A 26,517-nucleotide genomic window follows, 5' to 3' on the forward strand; every position below is an offset into this window, starting at 1 on the left:
CCGTAGGCGCACCGCCGCGCTGCCTCCTAGGAACCGTAGTCCACTGGTCGCCTTCGTGCAGCTCCAGTCTCTAGAGCACTTCCGCAGCCCCGAGGGGCGTGAGGGAGGGAGGTGTGTCTCCTGCAGACTCCAGCTCGAGAGCCGCGCTCTTCGCTCCGCCGGGGCGGTTTCTCCTTTCTCCTAGCCCCAACTACCTCCTCCCTTCATTCGGCGGAACCTCTCCCTCACTCTTTGCCAGGCTCGAGTCACTTACCCCTAGGACGCTAGCCGGGCAGAAGCGGGGAAAGCGGAGCAGTGCGCTAGAACCCCAGCGGAGGGGGCGGTGGAGGAGGGCGTCGATGCACGCTCGCGCACGCGCGGTCACCGGCAGACCCCGGCCTAAATTGCCGCGGGCCCCCGCGGAGAGGATTTTTTTTTTTTTCTTTCGAGCGCGCGCGCGCGCGTTCTCGCGCCGGGCTCGCGCCCATGCGCACGCGCGTTCAGACCCCTGGCCTCGGGGAGTCCGCCGGCTGCGGGGTTGGGGACCAACGGTTCTGTGGGCGGAGTCCTCTCGCAGCATCCGCCAGGTAGCTTCTTAGTCGCTGCCCCTAGCTCTAGGAGCTGCTGAGTGCACACGCCGTACCCGTCCCTTGTCGGGAGTCCTGTCGCAGGTAACAGGCGCAGCCCATGCTTTGAGACGGAGACGCCCTGCCTTCCCCCCGCCGGGCAGGAGGCCCGAGGGTGAAGGGCCCCAAGTGTAGTCGCCTCTGCCGGGCGTAGGCGGCTCCAGAGCTCTGCCTTTGACGGGAACCACAAGACCCAGGGGCTGCCTAGGGGCCTTGTTATCTTGCATTCTTTTGTTGATCGCACATTCCTGAGGGTAACTAGTGTTTGTAGAGTAACTACACCTTGGGAAATTTTGTCCAAATTTAATCCACCTGGTGACATAACCAAGCAGCGGAATACCCCGCAACACACACTCCTTTTTTAATGTATATTGCCACTCCTCCATAACAGTTACCGAGGGAATTGACTAGAATTGTAAGGTCCTCTGGTGGAGAAGCCGGAGTCAATACCCTTTCCGCCTCAGCCTGCCTTCTAGGAAGATGTTCACTAACACCTGAAGCTGGGAAGCATATGTTTCTTCCTGGGAGAGCACATTTTTCCACTCATTCAACTAAAATGGATTAAGCACCTATTGCATGTCAGGTTGGGTGATTATGGAGACACAAGAGAAATCCAGACAGACTGGAGTCCTACCTTCAGGAAGCTTTCAGTCCAGTAGGGATATCAGGCCACCACCAGACTACGACAATGTAGAGCAATACTCGCTAAGAGAAATATACCCTGCACTTTGAGCCACCGAGGCAGGAGGATCACTTAAGGCCAGGAGTTGGCCAGGTAACATAGCAAGACCCTATCTCTACTAAACCTAAAAAACTAGCTAGGCGTGGTGGCACGTGGCCATAGTCCCAGCTATTCAAGAGGCTGAGTATTGCTTAAGCCCAGGAGTTTGAGACTGCAGAGAACCATGATTGCACCACTGCCCTCCAGCTTGGGCGACAGAGCAGAACCCTCTTTAAAAAAAAAGAAAATTATATATGTGTGTGTTTTTATGCGTAATGCAAGCCACATGTGCAATTTTAAATTTTACATAAACAGGTAAAATTCATTTTGTTTATCATTATTATTTACTTACTTTTTTTTCTTGCTATGTTGCCCAGGCTGGTATTGAACTCCTGGCCTCAAGACATCTTCCTACCTCAGCCTCCCAAAGTGCTGGGATTATAGGCATGAGCCATCTCACCCAGCTATGAAATTAATTTTAATACTTTATTTAACCCAAATATATCCAAAATATTATTCCAAGTTAGGTTAATGGAAAAATGTTTTCATTGCTTCAGTTCTACATTTTTTTTTTTTTTTTTTTTGAGACAGAGTCCCACTCTGTCGCCAGGCTGGAGTGCAGTGGCGCCACCTCGGCTCCCTGCAACCTCCGACTTCCTGGTTCAAGTGATTCTCCTGCCTCAGCCTCCCGAGTAGCTGAGATTACAGGCACGTGCCATCACACCCAGCTAATTTTTGTATTTTTAGTAGAGACTGGGTTTCACCATGTTGGCCAGGATGGTCTCGATCTCCTGATGTGATCCACCAGCCTCGGTCTCCCAAAGTGCTGGGATTACAGGCGTGAGCCACCATGCCTGGCCTCAGTTCTACAATTTAAGTTAATTAAAATCAAATAAAATTAAAATGTTATGAGGCACTAACAAAGATATTCATTTGTGGCATTAGCTGCAGTAGCAAAAGGTTGGAAACTACCGAATGTCCATTAATAGAAATTTGGATAAATAAATGATAGTTCAGCCACACAGTGGAATACCCTGCAGCTAGTAACTGTTGGGAAATGAAACAGAGTTATATGTATTAATATGTATTAATCTTAAAGGTACATTAAGAGAAAAAAAGGTGAATAACAGTGTATATAGTATATTATCACTTGCATAAGAAAAATATTTTTGGCCGGGCACAGTGGCTCACGCCTGTAATCCCAAGCACTTTGGGAGGCCAAAGCGGGTGGATCATGAGATCAGGAGATTGAGACCATCCTGGCTAACAGGGTGAAAACCCGTCTCTGCTAAAAAATAGAAAAAATTAGCCGGGCATGGTGGCGGGCACCTGTAGTCCCAGCTACTCGGGAGACTGAGGCAGGAGAATGGCATGAACCTGGGAGGCGGAGCTTGCAGTGAGCTAAGATGGCGCCACTGCACTCCACCCTGGGCAACACAGCAAGACTCCGTCTCAAAAAAATATATATATATTTTAATATATGTGCTTGCGTATGTACAGAACACCTTTAGAAACACACAAGAAAGGCCAGGTGCAGTGGCTCACACCTGTAATCCCAGCATTTTGGGAGGTGGGCGGATCACTTGAGGTCAGGAGTTTGAGACCAGCCTGGCCAAAATGGCGAAACGACATCTCTGTTAAAAATACAAAAAATTAGCTGGGTGTGGTGGCACACGCCTGTAATCCCAGCTACTAGGGAGGCTGAGGCTCAAGAATCACTTGAACTCAGGAGGCAGAAGTTGCAGTGAGCCAAGATCGCGCCACTGCACTCCAGCCTGGCGACAGACAGAGACGCCACCTCAAAAAAAAAAAAAAAAAAAGCACACACACACACACACACACACACACACAAAAGAAAGGCACAACCAGAGTTACTTCTGGGAAGGGGAAGCAGAAGGACAGATGGTCAGGTGTGAAAAGGTGACTTTTTTTCCCTTATCTGCTCCTTAGTACATTTTCATATTTTACCATGTCCTTTTTTTTTTTTTTTTTTTTTGAGACGGAGTCTCGCTGTCTCCCAGGCTGGAGTGCAGTGGCGCAATCTCGGCTCACTGCAAGCTCCGCCTCCCGGGTTCACGCCATTCTCCTGCCTCAGCCTCTCCGTGCAGCTCGGACTACAGGCGCCCGGCTACACATGTCCATTTTTAAAAGTTGTTTAATGGTCGGGCGCAGTGGCTCATGCCTGTAATCCCACCACCTTGGGAGGCCGAGGCAGGTGGATCACGAGGTCAGGAGATCGAGACCATCCTGGCTAACATGGTGAAACACGGTCTCTACTAAAAATACAAAAGATTAGCCGGGCATGGTGGCGGGTGCCTGTAGTCCCAGCTACTCGGGAGGCTGAGGCAGAAGAATGGTGTGAACCTGGGAGGCAGAGCTTGCAGTGAGCCGAGATGGCGCCACTGCACTCCAGCCTGGGCGACAGAGTGAGACTCCAACTCAAAACAAAACAAACAAAAAAAGTTGTTTAATTACAGGGAGTATAATAGCTAAGTCGTTAGAAAAGTTGTAAGAATTAAACCAAATTGGCTGGGTGCAGTGGCTGACACCTGTAATCCCAACACTTTGGGAGGGTGAGGCAAATGGATTCTTTGAGGCCAGGAGTTTGAGACCAGCCTGGGCAACGTGGTGAAACCCCATCTCTACAAAAAGTACAAAAATTAGCCAGGTGTGGTAGCACTAGCCTGTAGTCCCAACTACTCAGGAGGCTAAGGCAGGAGGATCACTTGAGCCAGAGAGGTTGAGGCTGCAGTGAGCCGTGATCGTGCCACTGCACTCCAGCCTGGGTGACAGACTGAGGCCCTGTCTCAAAATAAATACATAAGAATTAAAAGATATGTAAAACGCCTGGTTACTACTTTACAACCTAATTAATCCTGGATACTGTCATTACTTCTCAGAGATCCAGCGTAACTCTTCCATCCAACAGAAACTAGCCCACCCTGTTAATGTATGTCAGCCTGGAAAATTATTTCTTCCCATTAAGAAAGTTAAATGCATTCCACCCCCAGCCCTAGCTATGCAGCCACCTGAAGGCCAGAGTAGCACTCCCAGGCCCTGGGGACAAACTTGGGCTCCTTATCAGTAATGTCATTCAAAGAACCAAGTAAGCCTAGGTTGCCCCTCTGACTTTACAGTCAACTAATTAGGCCCTTCTGATACCAGCTGGACTTTCTGCACCCCTGTGCCCAAATGTGAGACCACCTGCAAGGTTATATAATCCATGCAGGGCCCTGTCTCACAGTGTGGTGCACTCATCACCTTCCTTTTGGGTGGCCAGGTCTCCTCATTATATGTACTCAAAGCACTTCATACTTTTCCTTCTTAAAACTGAATTTAATTTGCAATTTAATTTGAGAAAATTAAAAGTTGCAGAAAAGTTCTAAAGGATAATATAACCCATCACCTAGAATTTCCCAGTGTAATCCATTTTATATCTCTTCTTTGATGACTGTAAGCTCTAGGGAGCAAGAAACCTGCCTGGATCCCCTCACACACACCTGTAACAGAGCTCATTGGAGCCAACAAGTGTGCCAAAGGGAGCCCAGGGGCCTGACCGTGTTGTGGAGTGCAGCGCCCCCTAGAGTCAACTCTCTTTAACAAGACAAAACTCGTGGGAGGTTTGCCTTTCCTCAGGTACTAACACGGTAACTTACAGTGGACTGGTGCTAAGAAAAGGAGTATAGTTCCAGTGTCAACACCCGGTCATGGACCTGGTTTGTCTCCACAGTCAGCAGGAATAACATTCGTTGGTCCCAAATACCCCTCACGCTAAATTAGCCACAGAGCTTGAATTCTCTCATTAGACTATCTTTGCGTTAAGATATTAAACAAGTCAGCCGGGCATGGTGGCTTACGCCTGTAATCCCAGCACTTTGGGAGATTGAGGCGGGCGGATGACCTGAGGTCAGAAGTTCGAGACCAGCCTGGCCAACATGGTAAAACCCCGTCTCTACTAAAAAAAAAAAATACAAAATTAGCTGGGCATGGTGGTGCATGCCTGTAATCCCAGGAGGCTGAGGCAGGAGAATCGCTTGAACTCCGGAAGTGGGGGTTGCAGTGAGCCAAGATAGTGCCACGGCACTCCAGCCTGGGCGACAGAGTGAGACTCCGTCTCAAAAAAAAGAAAAAAGAAAAAAGAATTAAAAGATATTAATCAAGACTGTTGGGATTAAAGCATCTGGAGCTCACTACAAACTTGCTTTTAAGGACAGGTACTGGGATTAGGGGGTTGAATGTCATCCTCTGAGGCTAACCCAAGGAGACTGGTCTATGGTGTGGGAAAAAGTGGCAAATAAATAAATAAGGAAATAAACATAGAGGGCCAGGTGCAGTGGCTCATACCTGTAATCCCAGCACTTTGGGAGGCTGAGGCAGGTGGATCGCTTGAGCCCAGGAGTTGGAGACCACCTAAGCAACATAGGGAGACCCTGTATCTACAAAAAGTTTTTTAAAAAATTAGCCAGGCATGGGGCTGTGTGCCTGTGGTCCCAGCTACTAGGTAGGCTGAGGTTGAGCCTAGGAGTTTGAGGCTGCAGGGAACTGTGACTCTACCACTGCACTCCAGCCTGGGCAACAGAGCAAGACCCTGTCTCAAAACAACAACAACAACAACACATAAAATTAAATAAACATAGAGATTTGGGGTTTGAAAGTCCTCCTTCTCACTCATCACCTAGAAATATTCTCCCAAATAGTCCCAACCACTTGCTCTTTGTAGGCCGGTCAAGAGAAGTGGGACCCAGTGGAGCTATTTGGAATATGGGAAGTGATGGCAGTGACTGCAAATTTGTTACAAATGACTACTCTCTCAGCAGCTCCGGGGCCGCAAGAAGGGGCCAGTGGGGTAACTCTGAGTTGTGGTTGTTGTTTGGTGTTTTTGTTTTGTTTTGGTGTTTTTTGTTTCGGTGTTTTTTGTTTTGTTTTGTTTTTGAGACGGAGTCTCGCCCTATCGCCCAGGCTGGAATGCAGTGCTGCAATCTCGGCTCACTGCAACTTCCGCTTCTTGGGTTCAAGCAATTCTCTGCCTCAGGCTCCCGAGTAGCTGGGATTACAGGCACCCGCCACCATGCCTGGCTAATTTTTGTATTTTTAGTAGAGACAGGGTTTTACCATGTTGGCCAAGCTGGTTTTGAACTCCTGACCTCATGATCCACCCACCTCAGCCTCCAAAAGTGCTGGGATTACAGGCGTGAGCCACTGCACCTGGCCTTTTTTTTTTTTTAAAGACAGGATTTTGCTCTGTCACCCAGGCTGGCAAGCAGTGGGGCTATCATAGCTGACTGCAGCCTCAACCTCCTGAGCTCAAGTGATCCTCCCACCTCAGCCTCCCAAATAGCTAGGACCACAGGCACATGCCACCATGCCTGGCTAATTTTTTTTTTTTTTTTTTTTGTAGAGACAGGGTCTCACTATGTTGCCCAGGCTGGCCTTGAACTTCTGGCCGCAAGCGCGTGAGCCTCCCACTTTGGTCTGGGGTAACTCCCACAGGGGCCTCCACTGCTGTGCAGGATCTGAAGCAGATCAACTAGAGCCTGAAAGGCATTCAGAATGAGCAGCAAGTGCAGGGTTGAGTGGAACAGAATGGAGACAGCTATCGCAGGAGGGCAGCATGCAGTCTGGGGAGCGTGGAAAGAGACAGGATGGTGTGTGCTGCCAGCCAGTCCCAAGTTCCCATTGTGAGTGGATTTGTGGATCAGAGAGCCTTCCTAGCATCAGCCAGCAAAACCTCTTCCTCCTCTGATATAGTAGAAGAATCTTGAACTGTGGATTGGATCTTAGTCTTTTTTTTTTTTTTTTTTTTTTTTGAGACGGAGTCTTTCTCTGTCACCGAGGCTAGAGTGCAGTGGCGTGATCTCGGCTCACTACAACCTCTGCCTCCCGTGTTCAAGCAATTCTCCTGCCTCAGCCTCCCGAGTAGCTGGAGTTACAGGCACCCATCACCGTGCCTGGCTAATTTTTGTATTTTTAGTAGAGACAGGGTTTCACAATGTTGGCCAGGCTGGTTCTTGAACTCCTGACCTCGTGATCCACCCACCTCGGCCTCTTAAAGTGCTGGGATTACAGGTATGAGCCACTGTACCTGGTGGATCTTAGTCTTGATCTGCCCTTTGTAGACTCAAACACATCCCTTTTCCTCTTTGAGTTCATGTTCCTCTTTTGTACAATGGAGATGATGATATCTGCCTCTCAGGATTCTTACAAGAACTAACGAAATGATTGATGTTGAAAGCTTTTCTCTGGGCTCTCACCCACTGTATGCATGTGAGATGATGATGGTAAGTTTTGCCTGCTGTTTTCCCCCATCCCAAATCCAGTGAGCAAGTCTCTGTGGCAACACAGAGCCTCGGCTTAGCCATACCAGAAGGTGTGTTCTGCTGACCTTGCTTCAGGAAGCCCAGGGCAAATGAATTGGGATTCCAACCATTCTCTAAACCAGTGTTTTTCACATTTTGGTTATTGTTGAAGCAAGGTGCAACGGTTCATGCCTGTAATGCCAGCACTTTGGGAAGCTGAGGCTTTGGGAAGCCGAAGCTTGAGGCCAGGAGTTAGAGACCAGCCTGGACAGCATAGTGACACCCCCTCATCCCTACCCCACCCCGACTCCCATCTCTACAAAAATTGAAACAAAAAAAAAAACAAAATAGGCCAGGCATGGTGGCTCATGCCTGAAATCCCAGCATTTTAGGAGGCCAAGGTAGGAGAATCACTTGTGACCAGGAGCTCAAGGCCAGCCTGGGCAACATAGTGAGACCCTGTCTCTATAAAAACAAAACAAAGAAACAAAAATTAGCCAGGTGTGGTGGCACATGCCTGTAGTCCTAGCACGTGGGAGGCTGAAGTGGGAGGATCACTTGAGCTCTGGAGTTCAAAGCTGCAGTGAGCTATGATGGTGCCACTGCAGTACAGCCTGGGCAACAGAGCAAAGCCTCGTCTCTTTTTTTCTTTTCTTTTCTTTTTTTTTTTTTTTTTGAGACTGAGTCTCACTCTTTCCCAGGCTGGAGTGTAGTGGTACAATCTCGGCTTACTGCAGCCTCTGCCTCCTGGGTTCAAGTGATTCTCCTGCCTCAGCGTCCAGAGTAGCTGGGATTACAGGCGCCTGCCACAACGCCCAGCTAATTTTTGTATTTTTAGCAGAGACGGGGTTTCACCATATTAGCCAGGCTAGTCTCGAACTCTTGACCTCAGGTGATCTATCCTCCTCCACCTCCCAAAGTGCTGGGATTACAGGCGTGAGCCAGGTTGCTAAGCCAAAACCCTATCTCTTAAAAACAAAACAACAACAACAACAACAACTCATTGATGGGCCTTAATCTCAGATTGATGGGCAACAACAACAATTATTCATTGATGGGCCTTAATCTCAGAATTTCCAATTGAGTAGGTCTGGGGTGGGGCCCAATAATTTGCATTTCTAACAAGTTCCCACCATTTCTCTAAAGGGATGAAGTTCTTCTACATCTGGCAGGCAAGGTTGGCCTCCGTTGCCCTCTGCTGGCCAGACTGTAAATTTAACTGTCATGTTTCCAGAGCAGCTGAAAAGCACAAAGTATGAGTTGGAAGGAAATAGAGTGGTCACCTGTCTGAGAACTAGGCCAGCCTACAAACAGCAGTCGTAAGTGTCTGTCACTTCAGAGTATGCTTAAAAGGGTTTTCACATAAATGATCCTATTTAATCTTTGCAACAATCCTGTAACATAAGCAACAGTGGCATTTTCATTTTACAAATGAGGAAAAACTAGCCAATTGTTCCACCAGTAGTGACAGACTCCCTGACAGAGGGGGTATGTTAAAAGTAATTCACTGTACAACCAGGAAAAGTAGAGGTTTGTCCTCATGAAGGCCAAAGAAAAGGGAACGGGGAAGAGGACAATGAACAGCAGATGTACCTCCCGTAAGAAAGCTACCTGAGGCCGGGCTTGGTGGCTCACGCCTGTAATCCCAGCACTTTGGGAGGCCAAGGTGGGTGGATCACCTGAGGTCAGGAGTTTGAGACCAGCCTGGCCAACATGGTGAAACCCCATCTGTACTAAAAATACAAAATTAGCTGGGCGTGGTGGTGCATACCTGTGATCCCAGCTACACAGGAGGCTGAGGCAGGATAATCACTTGAACCCAGGAGGCGGAGGTTCCAGTGAGCCAAGATTGTGCCATTGCACTCCAGGCTGGGCAACAAGAGCGAAACTCTGTCTCAAAAAAAAAAAAAAGGAGCTACCTGATTCTACACAGCCAGGGAAGCCTGCAAGGCCAAATGGCTGGATCTTCTCTCCATACATGCTAGCTGGGGCTGACTCTTAGTCCTGGGTGCCCCGTAGCTCCAGTTCCTTTTTCAGGAGGAAATGTCAGTAGAATCACCCAGGGAGTTAATTACAAGTGGAGGTTCCTGGGTCCCACTTCCATGGTTCTGATTCAGTAGGCCTGGGGGGGAGCCCAGGAATATGCATTTTAACACCTACAGGTCGGTGTTGTGGCTCACACCTGTATTCCCAGCACTTTGAGAGGCTAAAGCTGGAACCCAGGAGTTCAAGACCAGCCTGGGCAACAAAGCAAAACCCCATCTCTACAAAAAAAAAAGTTTGAAAAGTTAGCCAGGCATGGTGGTGCATGCCTGTGGTCCCAGCTACTTGGAAGGCTGAGGCAGGAGGATCACCTGATTTTTAAATTTTTATTTATTTATTTATTTGAGATGGAATCTCACTCTGTCATCCAGGCTGGAGTGCAGTGGCGCGATCTTGGCTCACTGCAAACTCTGCCTCCCCGGTTCATGCCATTCTCCTGCCTCAGCCTCCTGAGTAGCTGGGACTACAGGCGCCCACCACCACACCCGGCTCATTTTTTGTATTTTTTAGTAGAGACGGGGTTTCACCGTGTTAGCCAGGATGGTCTTGATCTCCTGACCTCGTGATCTGCCCGTCTTGGCCTCCCAAAGTGCTGGGATGACAGGCATGAGCCACTGTGCCCGGCTTTATTTTTTTTTTTTAAACTTACACCCAGGTGGCGGGGCGCAGTGGCTCACGCCTGTCATCCCAGCACTTTGGGAGGCTGAGGCATGTGGATCACCTGAGGTCAGGAGTTCAAGACCAGCCTGGCCAACATGGTGAAACCGCATCTCTACTAAAAATACAAAAGTTAGGTGGGCGTGGTGGCACGTGCCTATAATCCCAGCTACTCGAGAGGCTGAGGCAGGAGAATCGCTTGAACCTGGGAGGCAGAGGTTGCAGTGAGCCAAGATTGGGCCACTGTACTCCAGCCTGGGTGACAGAGCGAGACTCTGTCTCAAAAATAGATAGATAAATAAATAAATAAAATAAAATAAAACTTACCCCCAGGAATCCTGGTTCAGGAGGTCCAGGGACCATACTTTGAGAACCCACAGTCTTCACAAAATGCTCTCCGGACACACCACAAAATGTGAAGGACTATTATTTGCCTGTGAGAGTATTCTTTCCCAGCCCCTCTCTTGGTTTCTCTGGTTCTCTCACCCATATATGTTACTGGGTTATGATAGGAACACGCTAAGATTCACTCCCCATTTGCTCTCTCCAAGCCTCAGTTTTCTCATCTATAAAATGAGATAATGCTTACCTTACTGGGCTGTAGAGTGGATGAAATGAGAAGGTATGTCTTGTGCACAGTTCCTGACTTTCAGAAGGTGTTCAATAAACATGAGTTCATTGTTCTTGCTTCCTGATTCCTAGCTCCTCGGAAAATGGCAGTGACTAAGCCGGGCTCTTTTGGATTCCCACAGGTTTTTAAGCAACAGTCCTCAGGAGGGCCAAGGGAGTCTGACGGTGATGTCTTCCCCCAGGCTCATTCCCCTGTGGAAAGATTTAAAACTCCTCCTAAATGACACCATAAATAAAAGCAAGGTAATGTATATGTAGGACATAAACATATTATAGGTTGGCTGCTACCTGTCTTACAGTCATGAGCATTTCAGAAGAGCCACAGATTGTCCTTGAGAACAGGAAGCAAACAGGGTATACTATAAAGACAGTCACCACCTTAGCAGGAGGTAGGCCATCAATTTCCATGAGTCACAGACTTCTCGCAAAGATATTTTGATAGTGGAAAGTGGACACTCTGGAGGATTGTAAGAGGAACTGACCTTCTGGAGAGTTTTTCTATTATTTTATTTTATTTATTTTGAGACACAGTCTCGTTCTGTCGCCCAGGCTGGAGTGCAGTGGCATGATCTCAGCTCACTGCAACCTCAGCCTCCCAGGTTCAAGCAATTCTCCTGCCTCAGCCTCCCAAGTAGCTGGGACTACAGGCGCATGCCACCACGCCCAGCTAATTTTTTGTATTTTTAGTAGAGACGGGGTTTCACCATGTTGCCCAAGCTGGTCGTGAACTCCTGAGCTCAGGCAATCTGCCTGCCTCGGCCTCCTAAAGTGCTGGGATCACAGGCATGAGCCACCGCACCTGGCTGAGAGAGAAAATCCATAATTAGCTACCAAAAAAAACAAAACAGGGGAGGAGGCACCAGAGAGAACAGTTGCCAAGCTCAGTTTTGCTGTGGTTGGCTCTGCATACAAGGATCCCAGGGCCAGGCGTGGTGGCTCATGCCTGTAATCTCAGCACTTTGCGAGGCCGAGGTAGGCAGATCACTTGAGCTCAGGAGTTCAAGACCACGCTGGGCAACATGGTGAAATCCCGTCTCTACTAAAAATACAAAGTATTAGCCGGGTGTGGTAGCCCGTGCCTGTAGTTTCAGCTACTTGGGAGGCTGAGGCAGGAGAATCACTTGGAACCCGGGAGGCAAAGGTTGCAATGAGCCGAAATCAGGCCACTGCACTCCAGCCTGGGGCCACACAGCGAGATCCTGTCTCAAAACAAAACAAAACAAAACAAAACAAAAAACAGGATCCCAGATGCACGTTTCATAGCACATGCTCTATCACCGTGGGATAATATATATATTGTATAAATGCTTGCCCTCTGTCAAATTTAAAGGCCAGATAGGGTGTTCCAAGAGTCTCACTTAGTGCAGCTTTAAGCTTCAGTAACCCAGAGCTGCACTGACTTTGGGAGACTCTGTCATATTCCATGTGGGTGTAAGGTGATGTACTTGCCTGACTATTCTGTTAAATATTGTGTCTTTTATGGTACATGTACCTTCTAGACACAAGCAAGAATGTTAGAGGGGGCCAGACGCAGTAGCTCATGCCCGTAATCCCAGTACTTTGGGAGGCCGAGGCAGGCGGATCACCTGAGGTCTGGAGTTCGAGACCAGCGTGGCCAACATGGTGAAACTCCATCTCTACTAAAAATACAAAAAATTAGCAGGGCCTGCTGGCATGTGCCTGTAGTCCCAGCTACTTGAGAGGCTAAAGCAGGAGAATCGCTTGAACCTGGGAGGTGGAGGTTGCAGTGAGCTGAGATCACGCTACTGCATTCCAGCCTGGGCAACACAGTGAGACTCCATCCATTAGAGGGCAGGCGTGGCTAACTTCATGTTGAAAAGAACATCATTTTTCCCTGTGTTCACACTATAAAATTTGCACACAGAGGCTCTGCAGGGTTGTGTTCCCTCATGCATTGGGGGATTCGTTACATGCTTGTGAAGTATAGCTGTGCCACAGGTGATAAGTTATGCACGTGTGAGTTTAACAGGAGTAGGTCCTTCGGGTGGGAGGCATGACTTTGTGAACTGCTCCAATTGTGACTTGTGCGAGAATATATTTAGTGCTTCTGTGCCCTGGCCTCTTACTTTATGCCACGCCTCTCTCCAGGAACCTTCAGAAGACCCAAAGAATTCCCTAGTTGTGCTGAGCGACCGGTCCCAGATACTGTTCAAAGAGTCTCGCTATCCTCAAAATATGCCGTGTGTATGCTATTACTTCAGTGATGCCCACTTCTTCGCCTCCCTCTCTTGGGTGACATCAAGCACAAAAGAAACACAAGTAAGACTGCCTTTCTTCCCCTTCTTGGTCCATTCTCCAAGAGCCATGCCCATATAGCTGTTAGCCCAGATTGACAAAGGAAGATATTCCCCATGAATGAATGTAGTCTGGAACCAGAAACCTCTCCTCATCCTTTCTCCAATTATAGTCCCCATGTTGAGTAGGTTGTATGGTTCCCCCGAAGTAAACCAAGGTTAGGAAAAGGGTCCTAGGATTCCTGCCTCTACCGTATTTCCAATTCCCATCACCAAGGGATAAAATCACTCTAGAGTCCTCCAATTCCTCCTTAACACATAACATGGGGAAATAAGGGAATATTCTGCCCTACCATCAGCTCTAGGCAGTTTCATCTTTTTTTTTTTTGAGATGGAGTCTCGCTCTGTCACCCAGGCTGGAGTTCAGTGGCCCAATCTTGGCTCACTGCAGCCTTTGCCTCCCGAATTCAAGCGATTCTCCTGCCTCAGCCTCCCGAGTAGCTGGGATTACAGGTGCTGCCACCACACCCAGCTAATTTTTGTATTTTTAGTAGAGATGGGGTTTCACCATGTTGGCCAGGCTGGTCTCAAACTCCTGACCTCAGGTGATCCACCTGCCTCGGCCTCCCAAAGTGCTGGGATTACAGGCATGAACCACCTCGCCCGGCATAGGTAGTTTCCTTCTTATTCTCTTCTAGGCTGTAGTATGGATGAAGAGCAAAACTGAGGACCTGGTTGAGAAAAGAACATTCTCCATGACTGAACGACTGCCACCCATCCAGTCCATGGTCCATACAGGTTCCTTTCATATCCTCGTGGTCTACTGTGGTGACCTGATCCTGCGACTCTTTGGGGACCACTTTCAGGCATTCAAACCCCTGAGTAAAGTGCCCTGCCGCTTCAACATCAGCTGCCTCTGCTATGACCCGGAAATGAAGATGCTTCTGTCTGGCATCCTGGGGGCAGTGGTGACCTGGGTCATTGAGCGAGGTGGCACGGGCCTCCAAATAGCTCACATGGTCTCCATGCCAGGTGATGAGCTTGTCCAGGATATCGTGCTGAATGGTCCCAGTGGCTCCTTCCTGGCCCTGTGTGAGACGGTGGTGAGGGTCCTTATGCGCCAGGGCAAGGGCCAGCTGGGAGAGGTAAAGAGGTTCACGTCCACCAGCAGCGGCTCTTCCATCACCTGCTGCTTCACCTGTTTCGATCAGGGCTTTCTCTATGCTGGAAACCAAGCTGGAGAAATTCAAGTTTGGAGCCTCCAGCAGGGCCATCCACTCCACAGTTTCCAGGCCCATCAATCAGGAGTGATCTGTATCCGCAGCCGACCAGAGGCCCACACCCTGCTAACAGCTGGTAGTGACAGCCTAATCAAGGAGTGGAACCTGACTTCAGGGAGCCTGCTTCGGCGGCTAGAGCTTGGCGAGGAGCTGTACCGGCTCCAGTTTATTGACAGCATTACTTTCTTCTGCCAAACTGCTCATAGTTTTTCCTTGCGCCGCCTGCCCTGCTTCTACAGCCTCTTCAATGTCTGTGGCTCTGCTCCCCAGCAGTTGCGTCGGGTCTACTGTGGAAATAACTGGTTCCGGATCCTGTGTACCACCGAGGATGGCTTGTTGCGCTTTGTGTCCCCAGTAACAGGGGACCTTCTTGTTATCACCTGGCCCTTCTCAATCCTGGACCGGGCTGTGGATTGGGCCTACGACCCAGGTAAAGAGGAGCTCTTTGTAGCAACAGGCAGCTCAGAGGTTCTGGTATTTGACACAACCCGCTGCCCTTGCCCAGCCAAGTATCTCTTAGGCACCTCACCAAATTCTCAGGACTTTGTACAATGCCTGGCTTATGGGCATTTCAACTTGGGGCGGGGTCTAGAGGGAATGATATTCTCTGGGCACCAGAGTGGTGTGATAAGAGTGCTCTCCCAGCACAGCTGTGCTCGATTAGAAAAATTCATGCACTTTGGCGCCGTACTGGCACTCTCCACGCTGTCTGGAGGGATTTTTGGTGGTCAAGGAAACTCTCTGCTCTGTTCCTATGGAATGGATGACTATGTGCACCTGTCAGAAGCTGTGCTTGATGGGGTCAAAGTACAACTGCGGCCTCTCGCCAGCATTCTCAGCAGCTGCCACCTAACACATCTGATACTCTTGCCCAAGTCTGTGGGTGCCATCACAGAGACAAACTGCCTGCGTCTCTGGAAGTTCCATGATTTTCTGTCCTCTGGGTCACAGAATGGCTTGAAATTCATAGAAACACTGCCTCTGCACCTGTGTGCCATCACATCCTTTGATGTCTGCCTCTCCTTGAGTCTTTTCGTCACAGGTTCTGCCGATGGCTCTGTTCGGATCTGGGACTTCCGTGGCAGACTCATAGCCATTCTGGACTCATCACTGCACTTTGGCCCACTCTGTTTTGCAAATGACCGGGGTGACCTGCTTGTGACTTTTAACCAGAGTCTTTACCTAGTGTCCTGTTTAAAATTGCTTCCCCCAGCCCTGTTGACTCACCTTTCCTTTATGAGCATATCAGATGAAGTACTGGAAGTCCCTAAGCCTTTCATACCAAGCTTCTTCTTCTCCTTTGAGACCATGTTTGTGCCCAAGTACATCTACCTTGGACAAGCGCAACAGAAATTAGTGGGTCTGGAGAACCTTGTCAACAACCGGGGCATTGCCTTTGACCATTCTGTGCCACATGTGATAGAAGAAGATGAGGAAGGGAGCCCAGTGTTACTGCGTTCCTCCATGCATTATTCTTTGCAGGACATGGAAGATTGGATGCAGATGAGCAAACGTTACCAACGCCATTATGTGCTTCCTCCCCAGCTACAACTGACTAGCTGGGATGGACTCAACCCCTATCAGATATTGCGATACTACTTTGGTCATGGGCGGGAATGGCTTTTTGCCCCTGATTGCTATATCCCCAATTCGGTGATTCGTGCCCGTCTTTGGCCAGAGGGCACCCCAGTATACCTACAGTGCAACCTGCATGCACCCCAGCGGGAGCTGGAATGGGACAAGTCTCAAGAATTCTTTTTCTGGCACAGCAGGGTAAGAGCTATAAGTAATATAGAATATCCAAAGAAGAAGGAGGAGGATAAAGACTTCCTAGAAATGAGACTTTCCAAGGATGTAACCTACAGTGTCCTTACAGATGGAGCAAACCGAAGTTGGCTGGGAAGAAAGATGAGTGAAATAACCATCAATAGCATGATTGAGACAATGCTCAATATTATGGTCCATGCTTCCTTGCTGAAGTACCAGTGCTGTGTTGGTGCACTAGGGCAAATCTTTGCCTCTTATCAGGTGTCTCCAGCCCTACGCTCTGAGACAGCCCAGCGGCTACTGGATGATACAACCAATTCCAACCCGCTGATCCGAGAACTAGCTTGGGAAGGGCTGAAGCGTCTAGGAATGATTACTCATCTTTTTGCCATGCCTCTGGCTCAAGGATTAATGGACAAGGATGAAAGAGTGAGGATCAAGACCCTAAGCCTCATGGCTGAGATTGGAATCCACTCTAGGACCTCACTCTTACAGCTGATCCAGAAACAAGAGACTTTTCGGGAGATGCAGTAAGTTTGTGCTTCCCTCAATGCTTCACCCCATTCCCCATTTCCCCCTCCTTTCCTTTGCTATTTCTTCATCCTTGTTCACTAATTCTCCCTGATGTTTCTCCTTTCTCATAGCCTTTGCTCACTCCTAGATGACTATCCTTGACAATCCCCTGACTGTTCACTCCTCTTCCTCCTCCTCTTCCTTCTTTTTTTGAGACAGGGTCTTACTCTGTTGCCCAGGCTGGAGTGTAGTGGTGCGATCTTGGCTCACTACAACCTCTGCTTCCCAGGCTCAAGCAACTCTCCTGCCGTAGCCTTCTGAGTAGCTGGGGCTACAAGCATACACCACCACATTGGCTAATTGTTTGTAGAGACAGAGTCTCACTATATTGCCGAGGCTGGTCTCGAACTCCTGGGCTCAAGCAATCTTCCTGCCACCTTGGCCTCCCAAAGTGCTAGGAGTACAGGCATGAGCCACCATACCTGGCCTGCTCACCCCTTTCTCCATTGCTTTTCCTATGTGTCTGCTACCTCTTCAAGTTCCATTTTCATCCTTTTCTCCTGCTTCTACAGCCTCCAATACAGATCACTCCATTCATTGCCATCTTGGCTTCCTAGATAGTTTCTTTTGTCTCAGCCATTATTTTCCTCTGCATATGCCATCTCTCTTGGCCACTTTGCCAAGCCTCCTGCCTGTTCCACAACAGTTTTTTGCTTCCCATTCTCCCTTTTGTTCCTGACTCAACATAGTCCTTCTTCTCCTTTGACTTTCATAGGCAGGAGATGATCGGGGAGGAACCCCTGGACCATCTGCTGGGGATGCGGGCCACAGATCTCCAAATCCTTTCCACTCAAGTGGAGCAGAGATTGAATGAAAACCTGACCCTGTCACATAGAGATGAAAAGCCGGCTTTTTCTTTAGATGTCTCAAAGCCTTCTGAACTTAAATCCTCCCTGAAACCTCCTACAGTTTCTGAAGAATCTGAAGTGGCCGTCAAGCCCAGCAAAGGCCAAAGACGAGGCCGAGCAGGGGTCAAAAAGCATAGTATGTAAGGGGTAATCTGGTCCGTGCCTCAGGGTCCCCAAGAGGCAGGGTAGTTAGGGTTAAAGTGGATCAAGAGATACTAGGTGGGCTGGCAGGACATGATGGCTCATGCCTGTAATCCCAGCACTTTGGGATGCCGAGGTGGGCGGATCACTTGAGGTCAGGAGCTCAAGACCAGCCCGGCCAATATGGTGAAACCCCGTCTCTACTAAAAACACGAAAATTAGCCAGGCATGATGGTGGGTGCCTGTAATCCTAACTATTCGGGAGGTTGAGGTGGGAGAATCACTTGAACCCAGGAGGTGGAGGTTGCAGTGAGCCGAGATGGTGCCACTGCACTCCAGCCTGGGTGACAGAGTGAACTTCATCTCAAAAAAAAAAAAAAAAAGAGAGAGAGAGAGATACCAGGTGGGAAGAGAGATAAGTGGAAAGATCTCATCATAGAAAAGACACTCTCAGGTGAGGGACTAAGGGAGGGCTAGCATTAGGAGAAATACCTAATGTAGATGATGGGTTGATGGGTGCAGCAAACCACCATGGCACCTATATACCTGTGTAACAAACCTGCACGTTTTGCACATGTATCCCAGAACTTAAAGTATAATTTTTTTTAAAGTGTATAGATAAGGAAATTATAGTGTATTCATAAAATGAAATACTACTGTGATAAAAAAGAGTGATACATGCAACAACATGGAAGAATCTCAAAAACTGTTGAAAGAAAGCAGACACAAAAGAGCACATTTTTTAATGATTCTATTTATTTGGAATCCTAAAAAAGGCAAATGAATCTACAGTCACAGAAAGCAGATCAGCGGTTGCCTAGGGCCAGGGGTTAAGGGTAGATAGATGTTGGCTGGGCCACTATATAGGAGGGAATTTAGGGGGATAATAGAAATGCCTTATATCCTGATTGTGACTGCAGTAGTTACAAAAGTGTATACATTTTTCAAACTCATCAAACTGTTTGCTTAAAATAGGTATATCCTATGTAAATTATACCTCAATAAAATTGATTTTTATGAAAGCAATGAAAAGAAAAAAGACTTTCTAAGGAAGGATCTACTCAAACTCGGGAAGACTCTAAGGCCTAGCTCTCTAGGATTTGGCAGGAGTAGGGGGCTAGGAATAAAGCAAAGAGAATGCTTTTTTTTTTTAAGGCCTCAGCTCTCTCTGTTGCTACTTCTTTATGACAGTTCTTCTTAGCTCACACCTAATATTGGGAAGGGTTTCATTTAGCTTCCCATACTTTGCTTACCTCCATCTCTCGATTTTTCCTGCAGGCCGAAAATGGTTGCGAGGTCTCAAGAAGACGAAAGAGAGAGACTCTAAACAGATGAGCACAGACCCAGGCCTCTTAGAGGATGAAAGTGGGACTGAGGCTGCACCAGTTGAGATGGAGGAAGCATCCGTCCATTCCAAATGGTCTTCAAGCACCAGTGTAATAAAGCTCTCAAAAGATGTTGATTCTCAAGAGAAAGATATCTCGAAGGATCACATTGCATTGACCCTGAAGAGGCTGCGGAAAATACGTGACAAAAGAGACAAGAAAGTAACAGCTCAGAAACTCAAAAAGAAGCACAAGAAGAAGGGAAAAGAAGCCAAAGTTATAACTGAGGAAACTACACCTCCTATAATGGAACAGCCAGTTACTAAAAAGGTTAAAATCCAAGGGCGGGGAGCCTCTGGAATATCTGGCCGCAGGTCAACCGCTGGAGATGGCTCATCATGGAGGGACGATCTATGTCGTCTTATGACCCTGAGGATATCTGGTTCCCAAACAAAAATGTCAGAAAATCTAAACACTGAGCTAGTGACATTTGCTCAGGAGACGCTGGTAGATAGGCAGCCCAGCTGGGAACTCTTTCAGGAGATCTGCCCCCTATTGAAGAAAGAAAGCAAGGTTCTGCTTGAGGACCTTGATTGGGATGTAGTCCCGCCAGAGGAGAAACCAATTTTTATCCAGGAAGGAGCAATTAGAGAGGACATGATACAAGGTGTGACCCAAGAGGTGATGAGACACAAGGAAGTGATGCCAAGGGAAGAAGAACAAGCACAAAAGAAAGCAAGAGACATGCCAGGCTCGGAGGAAAGCCAAGTGATTTTGAAAAAGGGCATGAAAAAGAAAGTTATTTTTTTAGAACCAGGTAATGTAACCAAGGGAAAAGAAATATCAAAGAAAGAAGAGAAGAAAACCTCACCAAAGCAAGAGAGGAAAGCTGTCCAGAAGGAAAGAAAAGTAGGAAAAATAAAGAGGGAAATGACCAAAGAAGAGAGGGATATGAGTGAGGAAGTGGAGGAAATGGCCATACTAGAGGAGAAAGTGGTCAAACAAGAAGGAAAACCGGTTATGACTGAGAGGACACCATCTTGGCAGGACTGGAAAAAGTCCTGGGATGAGTGGAAACAGGTCCATGGTGAGACAAGGAAATCCTGGAAGGCATGGAAGGAAGAATGGGAGAAGAGGCTTCTTCAGGAAGAGGAGATACTACATCAGGCTGGAGAGAAGCTATCCCCAGAGGAGGAAATGCTTCAGGAGGACAAGAAGCTGAAATGGGAGGAGTGGAAACAAGTCTGGGAAAATATGTTATCATCTAAGTCCAAGGAGCAACAATACAAGGATGAGGAAGAAGTGACTTTGGAGGAAGAAGTGACTTTGGAGGAAGAAGTGACTCTGGAGGAAGAAGTGTCTCGGGAGGGGGAAGAAAAAGAACAGCAGGTCACAGAAGAGCAGAGACAGATCCAAGAAGAACACAAATGGGCCAGAATACACAGGAAACGAGCCCGAACTGAAAAAAAGCGAGCGCAAGAAGAGAGGAAATTAGCACAAGAAGAAGAGAAACTTGCACAAGAAGAGAGACAGTTGGCCCAGGAAGAGAGAAAACTGGCCCAGGCGTATGTGAAAATAACCCAGGATGACAGGGAAATGGCCCAGGCAGAGGGTAAGTTTGCCCAGAAAGAGGAAACACTGGCCCAAAGAGGGGAGAAGCTAAGCCAGGAGGCGGAGAAATTGGCCCAGAAAAGGAAGAAACTGGCCAAGAAATGGGAGAAAGTGGCTAGAGAAGAAGAGAAACTAGCAAAGAAAGGAGGGAAACTGGCTGAGGTGAAAAACATATCGGTCCAGAAAGTGGAAGAACTGGCCCAGAGGGAACAAAATCTGGACTGGCAAGACAAGGAGCTGGCCCAGGAAATGGAGGAACTGGAATGGGACATGGAAGAACTGTCTTGGAAAGAAGAGGAACTGAATCAGGAAGAGGAGAAACCCGTTGAGGAAAAGAAGAAACTGGCTGAGGAAGAGGAGGCATTGGCCTGGCAAAGGGAGAACCTGTCTGAAGAAGAGACAAAACTGGCCCAGGAAGAAGAGTTGCTGATCCAGGAAGAGGAGAAACTGGCCCAGCACAAGGAAAAAATGCCTGAGGAAGAGGAAAGACTGGGACGGAAAAGGGAGCAATTGATTGAGAAGAAGATAAAACTGGCCCAGAAAAGGGAAAGATGGACCAACAGCATGGAAGAACTCACAAAGAACAAGATGATAGTGTACCAGAAGAATCTGGCTCAGGAAAAGAAGAATCTGGCCCAGGAGAAGGAAAAATTGGCTCAGAGGAAAGAGAACCTACTCTATAACAGAGAAAGACTCACCCGCAGCAGAAAGCAATTAGTGCAAGTAAAGAACAAATTGGGAATGTTCAAGAAGATACTGGCTCAGGTAGAGGAGAAGCTGACACAGGAAAAGGAGACCGTGATCAAGAAGAAGGAGAAACTGGCTGAAACAGAGAAAAAATTGGTCCAAGTAGAGGATAGTCTGGCCGAGAAACAGGAGAAATTGGCCCAGGAAAAAATGAAATTAGCTCTGGAGAAGGCAATGGTCCAAGGAAAGAAATGGCTCAGAGGAGAGTTGGATATTGCTAAGGAAGAAAAGGCATTGAACCTGGAAATTAAAAGACTGGCCAAGGAGAAGATGAGACTGGTTGAGGGAAAGGAAACACTGTCTAAGGGAGAGACTCCAGAAACTTCTAGACAAAGGAAAATGACTAAAGTTGAACAAGAACTATTTGAGAGAAAATTGTCACTAGAGGAGAAGATACTGCTACATGAAGACAGGATATTGGCCATGGAGGAAAGCGAAATTGCCAAAGCAAAACTGGAATTTACTAGAGGACAGAGAATATTTGTCCAGGGGCAAAGAAAGTTAGCCAAGGCTTCAAGGAAGTTGATTAAAAAAAAGGAGAGCCTTTCCAAGGAACCAGCAAAACTGAACAAAATCTTAAAGGCACTTCAAAAACTAACCAGGGATGAAAGGAAACTAACACAGGAAGAAATAAAAATGACAAAGATAAAGAGGGCACTCTTTGTTAAGGAGAGCGGATTGAGTATAGAACAGAGTAAGCTGGGCATCAAAGAGTGGGATTTTTCTGAAAAACCATCAGAACTGACTATAGATGAGAAGAAACTGGCTCGGAAGCAGATAAGACTGGCCAAGGAAATGAGAAGAATGATAAACAAAGAAGAAAAAATGACTGAGGAAGAGAGAAAATTGGCCAGAGAGCATTCAGAAGTCATACTGGATGATGAAGAGGAAGGAGGAACAGAAGAAGAAGAGGTAATCCCATTCCTTAAACGAAGGTGGAGAAAGAGGAAAGAGGCCAAGAGAGTTGACAAACCAAAGGAAAAGTTTTCCAGTCAAGTGGATGAAGTGGAAAGTGAAGAGCATTTTTCTGAAGAAATGGAAAGCCTGTTAGATGAACTAGAAAAGCAAGAGAGTTTGTCTTCCGAGGAGGAGGAGGAAAGGGAGGAAGAGGAGGAAAGGGAGGAAGAGGAGGAAAGGGAGGAGGAGGAAAGGGAGGAAGAGGAGGAAAGGGAGGAGGAGGAAAGGGAGGAGGAGGAAGGGGAGGAGAAGCAAGTGGAGAAAGAAGAGGAAGAGGAGAAGAAGAAGGAAAAAAAGGAAAAGAAGAAGGAGGAAGTTCAGGAGAAGGAAGAAGTGTTTGAGGAGAAAGAAGAAATTATGAGTGAGGAAGAGACAGAAAGTTTGAGTGATGAGGAAGAGGAAGAGGAGAGCTGCTCATTGGAAGAAGAGGTGGACAGGGAAAAAGAGATCGTAAAAAAAGAAAAACAATTTAAGTTACAAGAACAAAGAAGAAAGAGCCTAAGAGGAAGGGAAAGAGTCCTTTCCATTTTAAGAGGAGTTCCTCATGTCAAAGGCAGAGCTATAAGACTAGGAGTTCTAAAAAGCCCTTTGAAGAAACTGATGTCAACAGCTCTGGAGATGAAAGAGAAAACACCAGTGCCAGTGCCAGAGAAACAAATATCCTGGGAAGATAAAAAGGCCACCGTATTTGAAATACCCAGGAAATTCTCGGGGACAATGGATAAAGAAAGAGAAGTGATGGGAAAATATGAACCCATACCTCCACATGTTTTGGGTACAGTTTTGGAGTCCCAAGCACAGGACTTAAAGACCCCATTTATGTCCCACATATTAAGGAGGACCGTGGAAGCTGAGGAACTCCAACACAAAGCACTAGGTGCCTGGTGGAAGTGGTTTTTGCAGCATCCACCTGTGATGGGACAGACTGAGGTACAGTTACCTCTCTCCCAAATCCCAGCTAAGGAACAACATGCAGACGTAAGCCTCTCAGATGTAGAGTGGATCCGCCATGTCCTAGAACGAATGGAAGCGGGAGAACAGCTTTCCAGGGATGGTTTCCATAGACTGTGCCAGCTGCTCAAAGACCTCGCCTCAAAGGGAAACTTAGAATGGCTGCATCTGGCCAAACTTGAAGCCATCGTGTACCATCACAGACAGGCCCTAGAGTCACAAGGCACAAGGATCTCAAAACCCAGTAGAAAGTCCATGAGTCCAAAATACCTGAAAGTGATTCCTCCTATAAAAGCAAAGGAAAAGGAGAGCTGGCCAAAACCTTTGGCTGTCCCCACACAAAAGTCCCCATTAGCTACCAAGAGGATTCCAGACCCAAGAGCTAAAAATTGGCATCTTCTAGGAGAACCTTACAGAAGTGAGAGGGCACAGCAGGTATCCATTGCTCACAAGGAGATGGAAATGCAATACTTTTATCCTGCCACAAGAGACATTTTTCCAAGTGCCCATGCCTCTGTGGAAAAACAAACCCTGGCACTGATGTTTCAAAAGGACTTCTGGGATTTTAAAGATGAACGCAGGTTTCCCAAATTGCCCAAGTTAGAGAAGAAGACATCGTCCATTTCTAAAAAAAAGGAAGAGTTGCCTTTGTGGGAGACATTTGTGGCACTGTACCATGTTTTGCGGATGCTGCGGCAGCGATATCCAAAAGACAGCACTGCTTGGATGGAACAGTTCTCTCAGCTCATGGACCTGTACCAACTTAAGTCCCCCAGAATCCAGAAGCTGCTTCAGGAGCTGCTAATGAGAGAGAAACCTCAACCCCAAGAGATCATCTACGAAGAGGCCCTAAAAGCCACAGAGCTAGTTCCTGGGGAACGGCTATTCTGCTGCCTGTTTTGTGGCGGTTCTCATACTCCTAGAAGTCCTCAAGAGTTCCAGGGTGTAGTACCCCTCCTGTGGCAGAATTGTGTGCGCACCATTCTTCCCGTGGGCATTGCCCGGTACGGGATCTTAGAACTTGCCTGGAAGAGCCTGCCTGAAGCTGATCTTCATCTCACCAAGGCACTGACACACACCGTTGCTCCCACTCTCTAATTTGGGACTGACTGGAGGTTGGGACTTTTCATTGCCAACTGGAGAAAGGCCTGGTTACCAGGATCTAGACCTTCATCTCTCTCTCTCTCTCTTTTTTTTTTTTTTTTTTTAGACGGTGTTTCACTCTTGTTGCCCAGGCTGGAGTGCAATGAGGTGATCTCAGCTCACCGCAACCTCCGCTCCCGGGTTCAAGCAAGTCTCATGCCTCAGCCTCCCAAGTAGCTGGGATTACAGGCGTGAGCCACCATGCCCGGCCCTAGACCTTCATCTCCAGGCCCACACAGAAGTAGGGCCAGGTCGAAGCCCTTTCCCAGCTCTGGAAACACAGCTTCTATATGTGGAATAAAGAGGAGGTTCGTGTTTGCAACAAGCACTTTGATGTGTTCTTTCCCCGCAAACTTTGGTTCCCCAGGAAGGTAGCCAGGGAAACAACTTGCTCACGTACTCCTGAGAGAGGGGGAAGCTTCCCAAAAGACAGTGGTGCCCACTGTGTGGATGTATTGAGGCAGACGAGTCTGTCCTTGTCCTCTTCATTCCTTCCCACCATCCTCCCCAAGCACTCTAAGAAGGAAAGTACCAGACACAAAAACTAATGTACATTTGGCATGAATTTGAGAGGTATTGATATAGTGGAAAAAGAATGGGCTTTAGAATCAGAAGATGCAACATTTTGTCCCTTAGTATTTGGGGGCCTACAGTGGGGCTGACTCTATTTTTCTGATTGTAGTTCTGCATGCTGATGACTTGAGTTCCAGATAGCAGGAATGGTGGATGTTGAGGAGATTCTCAGAGTGAAGGAATAATCTTCAAGTTTTAGCCAGTACCACCTCCACCTGGTGACTTCATCACTGGATGGCACTAAGGGGTGAGGCCATCTGAAGTTAAAGCAAAAAAAAAAAAAAAAAAGTTTAGGCTAGGCATGGTGACTGATGCCTGTAATCGCAGCACTTTGGGAGGCCAAGGTGGGAGGATCGTTTGAGCCCTGGAGTTTGAGACCAGCCTGGGCAACATGGTGAAACCTCATCTCTATAAAATTTTTTTTTTTTGTGGGGGGGTTGGAGTCTCACTCTGTCGCCCAGGCTGGAGTGCAGTGGAGCACAATCTTGGCTCACTGCAACCTCCGTCTCTCAGTTCAAGCAGTTCTCCTGCCTCAGCCTCCTGAGTAGCTGGGATTACAGGTGCACACCACCATGCCCGGCTAATTTTTGTGTTTTTAGTGGAGACAGGGGTTTCACCATGTTGGTCAGGCTGGTCTCTAACTCCTGACTTTGTGATCCACCTGCCTCGGCCTCCCAAAGTGCCAGGATTACAGGCATGAGCCACTGTGCCCGGCCTGTGTTTTAATTAGCTAGGTGCAGTGATGTGTGCCTGCTGTAGTCCCAGCTACTCAGGAGGCTGAAGTTGGAAGATCACTTGAGCCTGGGAGGTTGAAACTGCAGTGAGCCATGGTTGTGCCACTACACTCCAGCCTGGGCAAGAGCAAGACCCTGTCTCAAAACAAACAAACAAACAAACAAACAGGAAGTAAGCTGATGTCCCTATGTCTTTCATTCCCTTTACTACTATCTAGACATGGAATTTGGGTAGGGTGATAGGATAAGAATTTGGAAAACAAGGTGTAGGCTCAATTAGGCCCCCCCCAATTACTTAGGGACTTATGAACCTTCCTTCTAGCAATTAAGGAGACAAGAGTTAAAGCAAAAGGAGTAGGCTGGGTGCTGTGGCTCATGCCTGTAATCCCAGCACTTTGGCAGGTCAAAGTGGGTGGATCACTTGAGGCCAGGAGTTCAGGATCAGCCTGACCATCATGGTGAAAACCCATCTCTTACAAAAATGCAAAAAACTTAGTTGGGCATGGTGGTGTGTGTCTGTAATCCCAGCTACTCAGGAGGCTGAGGCAGGGGAATTGCTTCAACCCAGGAGGCAGAGGTTGCGGTGTGCCGAGATCATGCCACTGCACTCCAGCCTGGGCAACAGAGCAAGACTCCATCTCAAAAAAAAAAAAAAAAAAA

At 47.8% G+C, this 26,517-nt stretch overlaps 1 protein-coding gene across 1 annotated transcript; it reads left to right on the forward strand.

The window, feature by feature from the left end:
• Nucleotides 1-53: 53 nt before the first annotated feature.
• On the forward strand, nt 54-25,383 carry WDR87 (WD repeat domain 87). Its single transcript, XM_030822248.1, has 6 exons — nt 54-650; nt 11,075-11,195; nt 13,062-13,232; nt 13,906-16,784; nt 17,543-17,811; nt 19,095-25,383. Exons 2-6 carry the CDS (start codon nt 11,121-11,123, stop codon nt 24,503-24,505), a joined length of 8,805 nt encoding a protein of 2,934 aa, XP_030678108.1. The 5' UTR covers nt 54-650; nt 11,075-11,120; the 3' UTR covers nt 24,506-25,383.
• Nucleotides 25,384-26,517: the final 1,134 nt, after the last annotated feature.

Source organism: Nomascus leucogenys, chromosome 11 (genome assembly GCF_006542625.1).
Source record: "Nomascus leucogenys isolate Asia chromosome 11, Asia_NLE_v1, whole genome shotgun sequence".
Taxonomy (NCBI): domain Eukaryota; kingdom Metazoa; phylum Chordata; class Mammalia; order Primates; family Hylobatidae; genus Nomascus; species Nomascus leucogenys.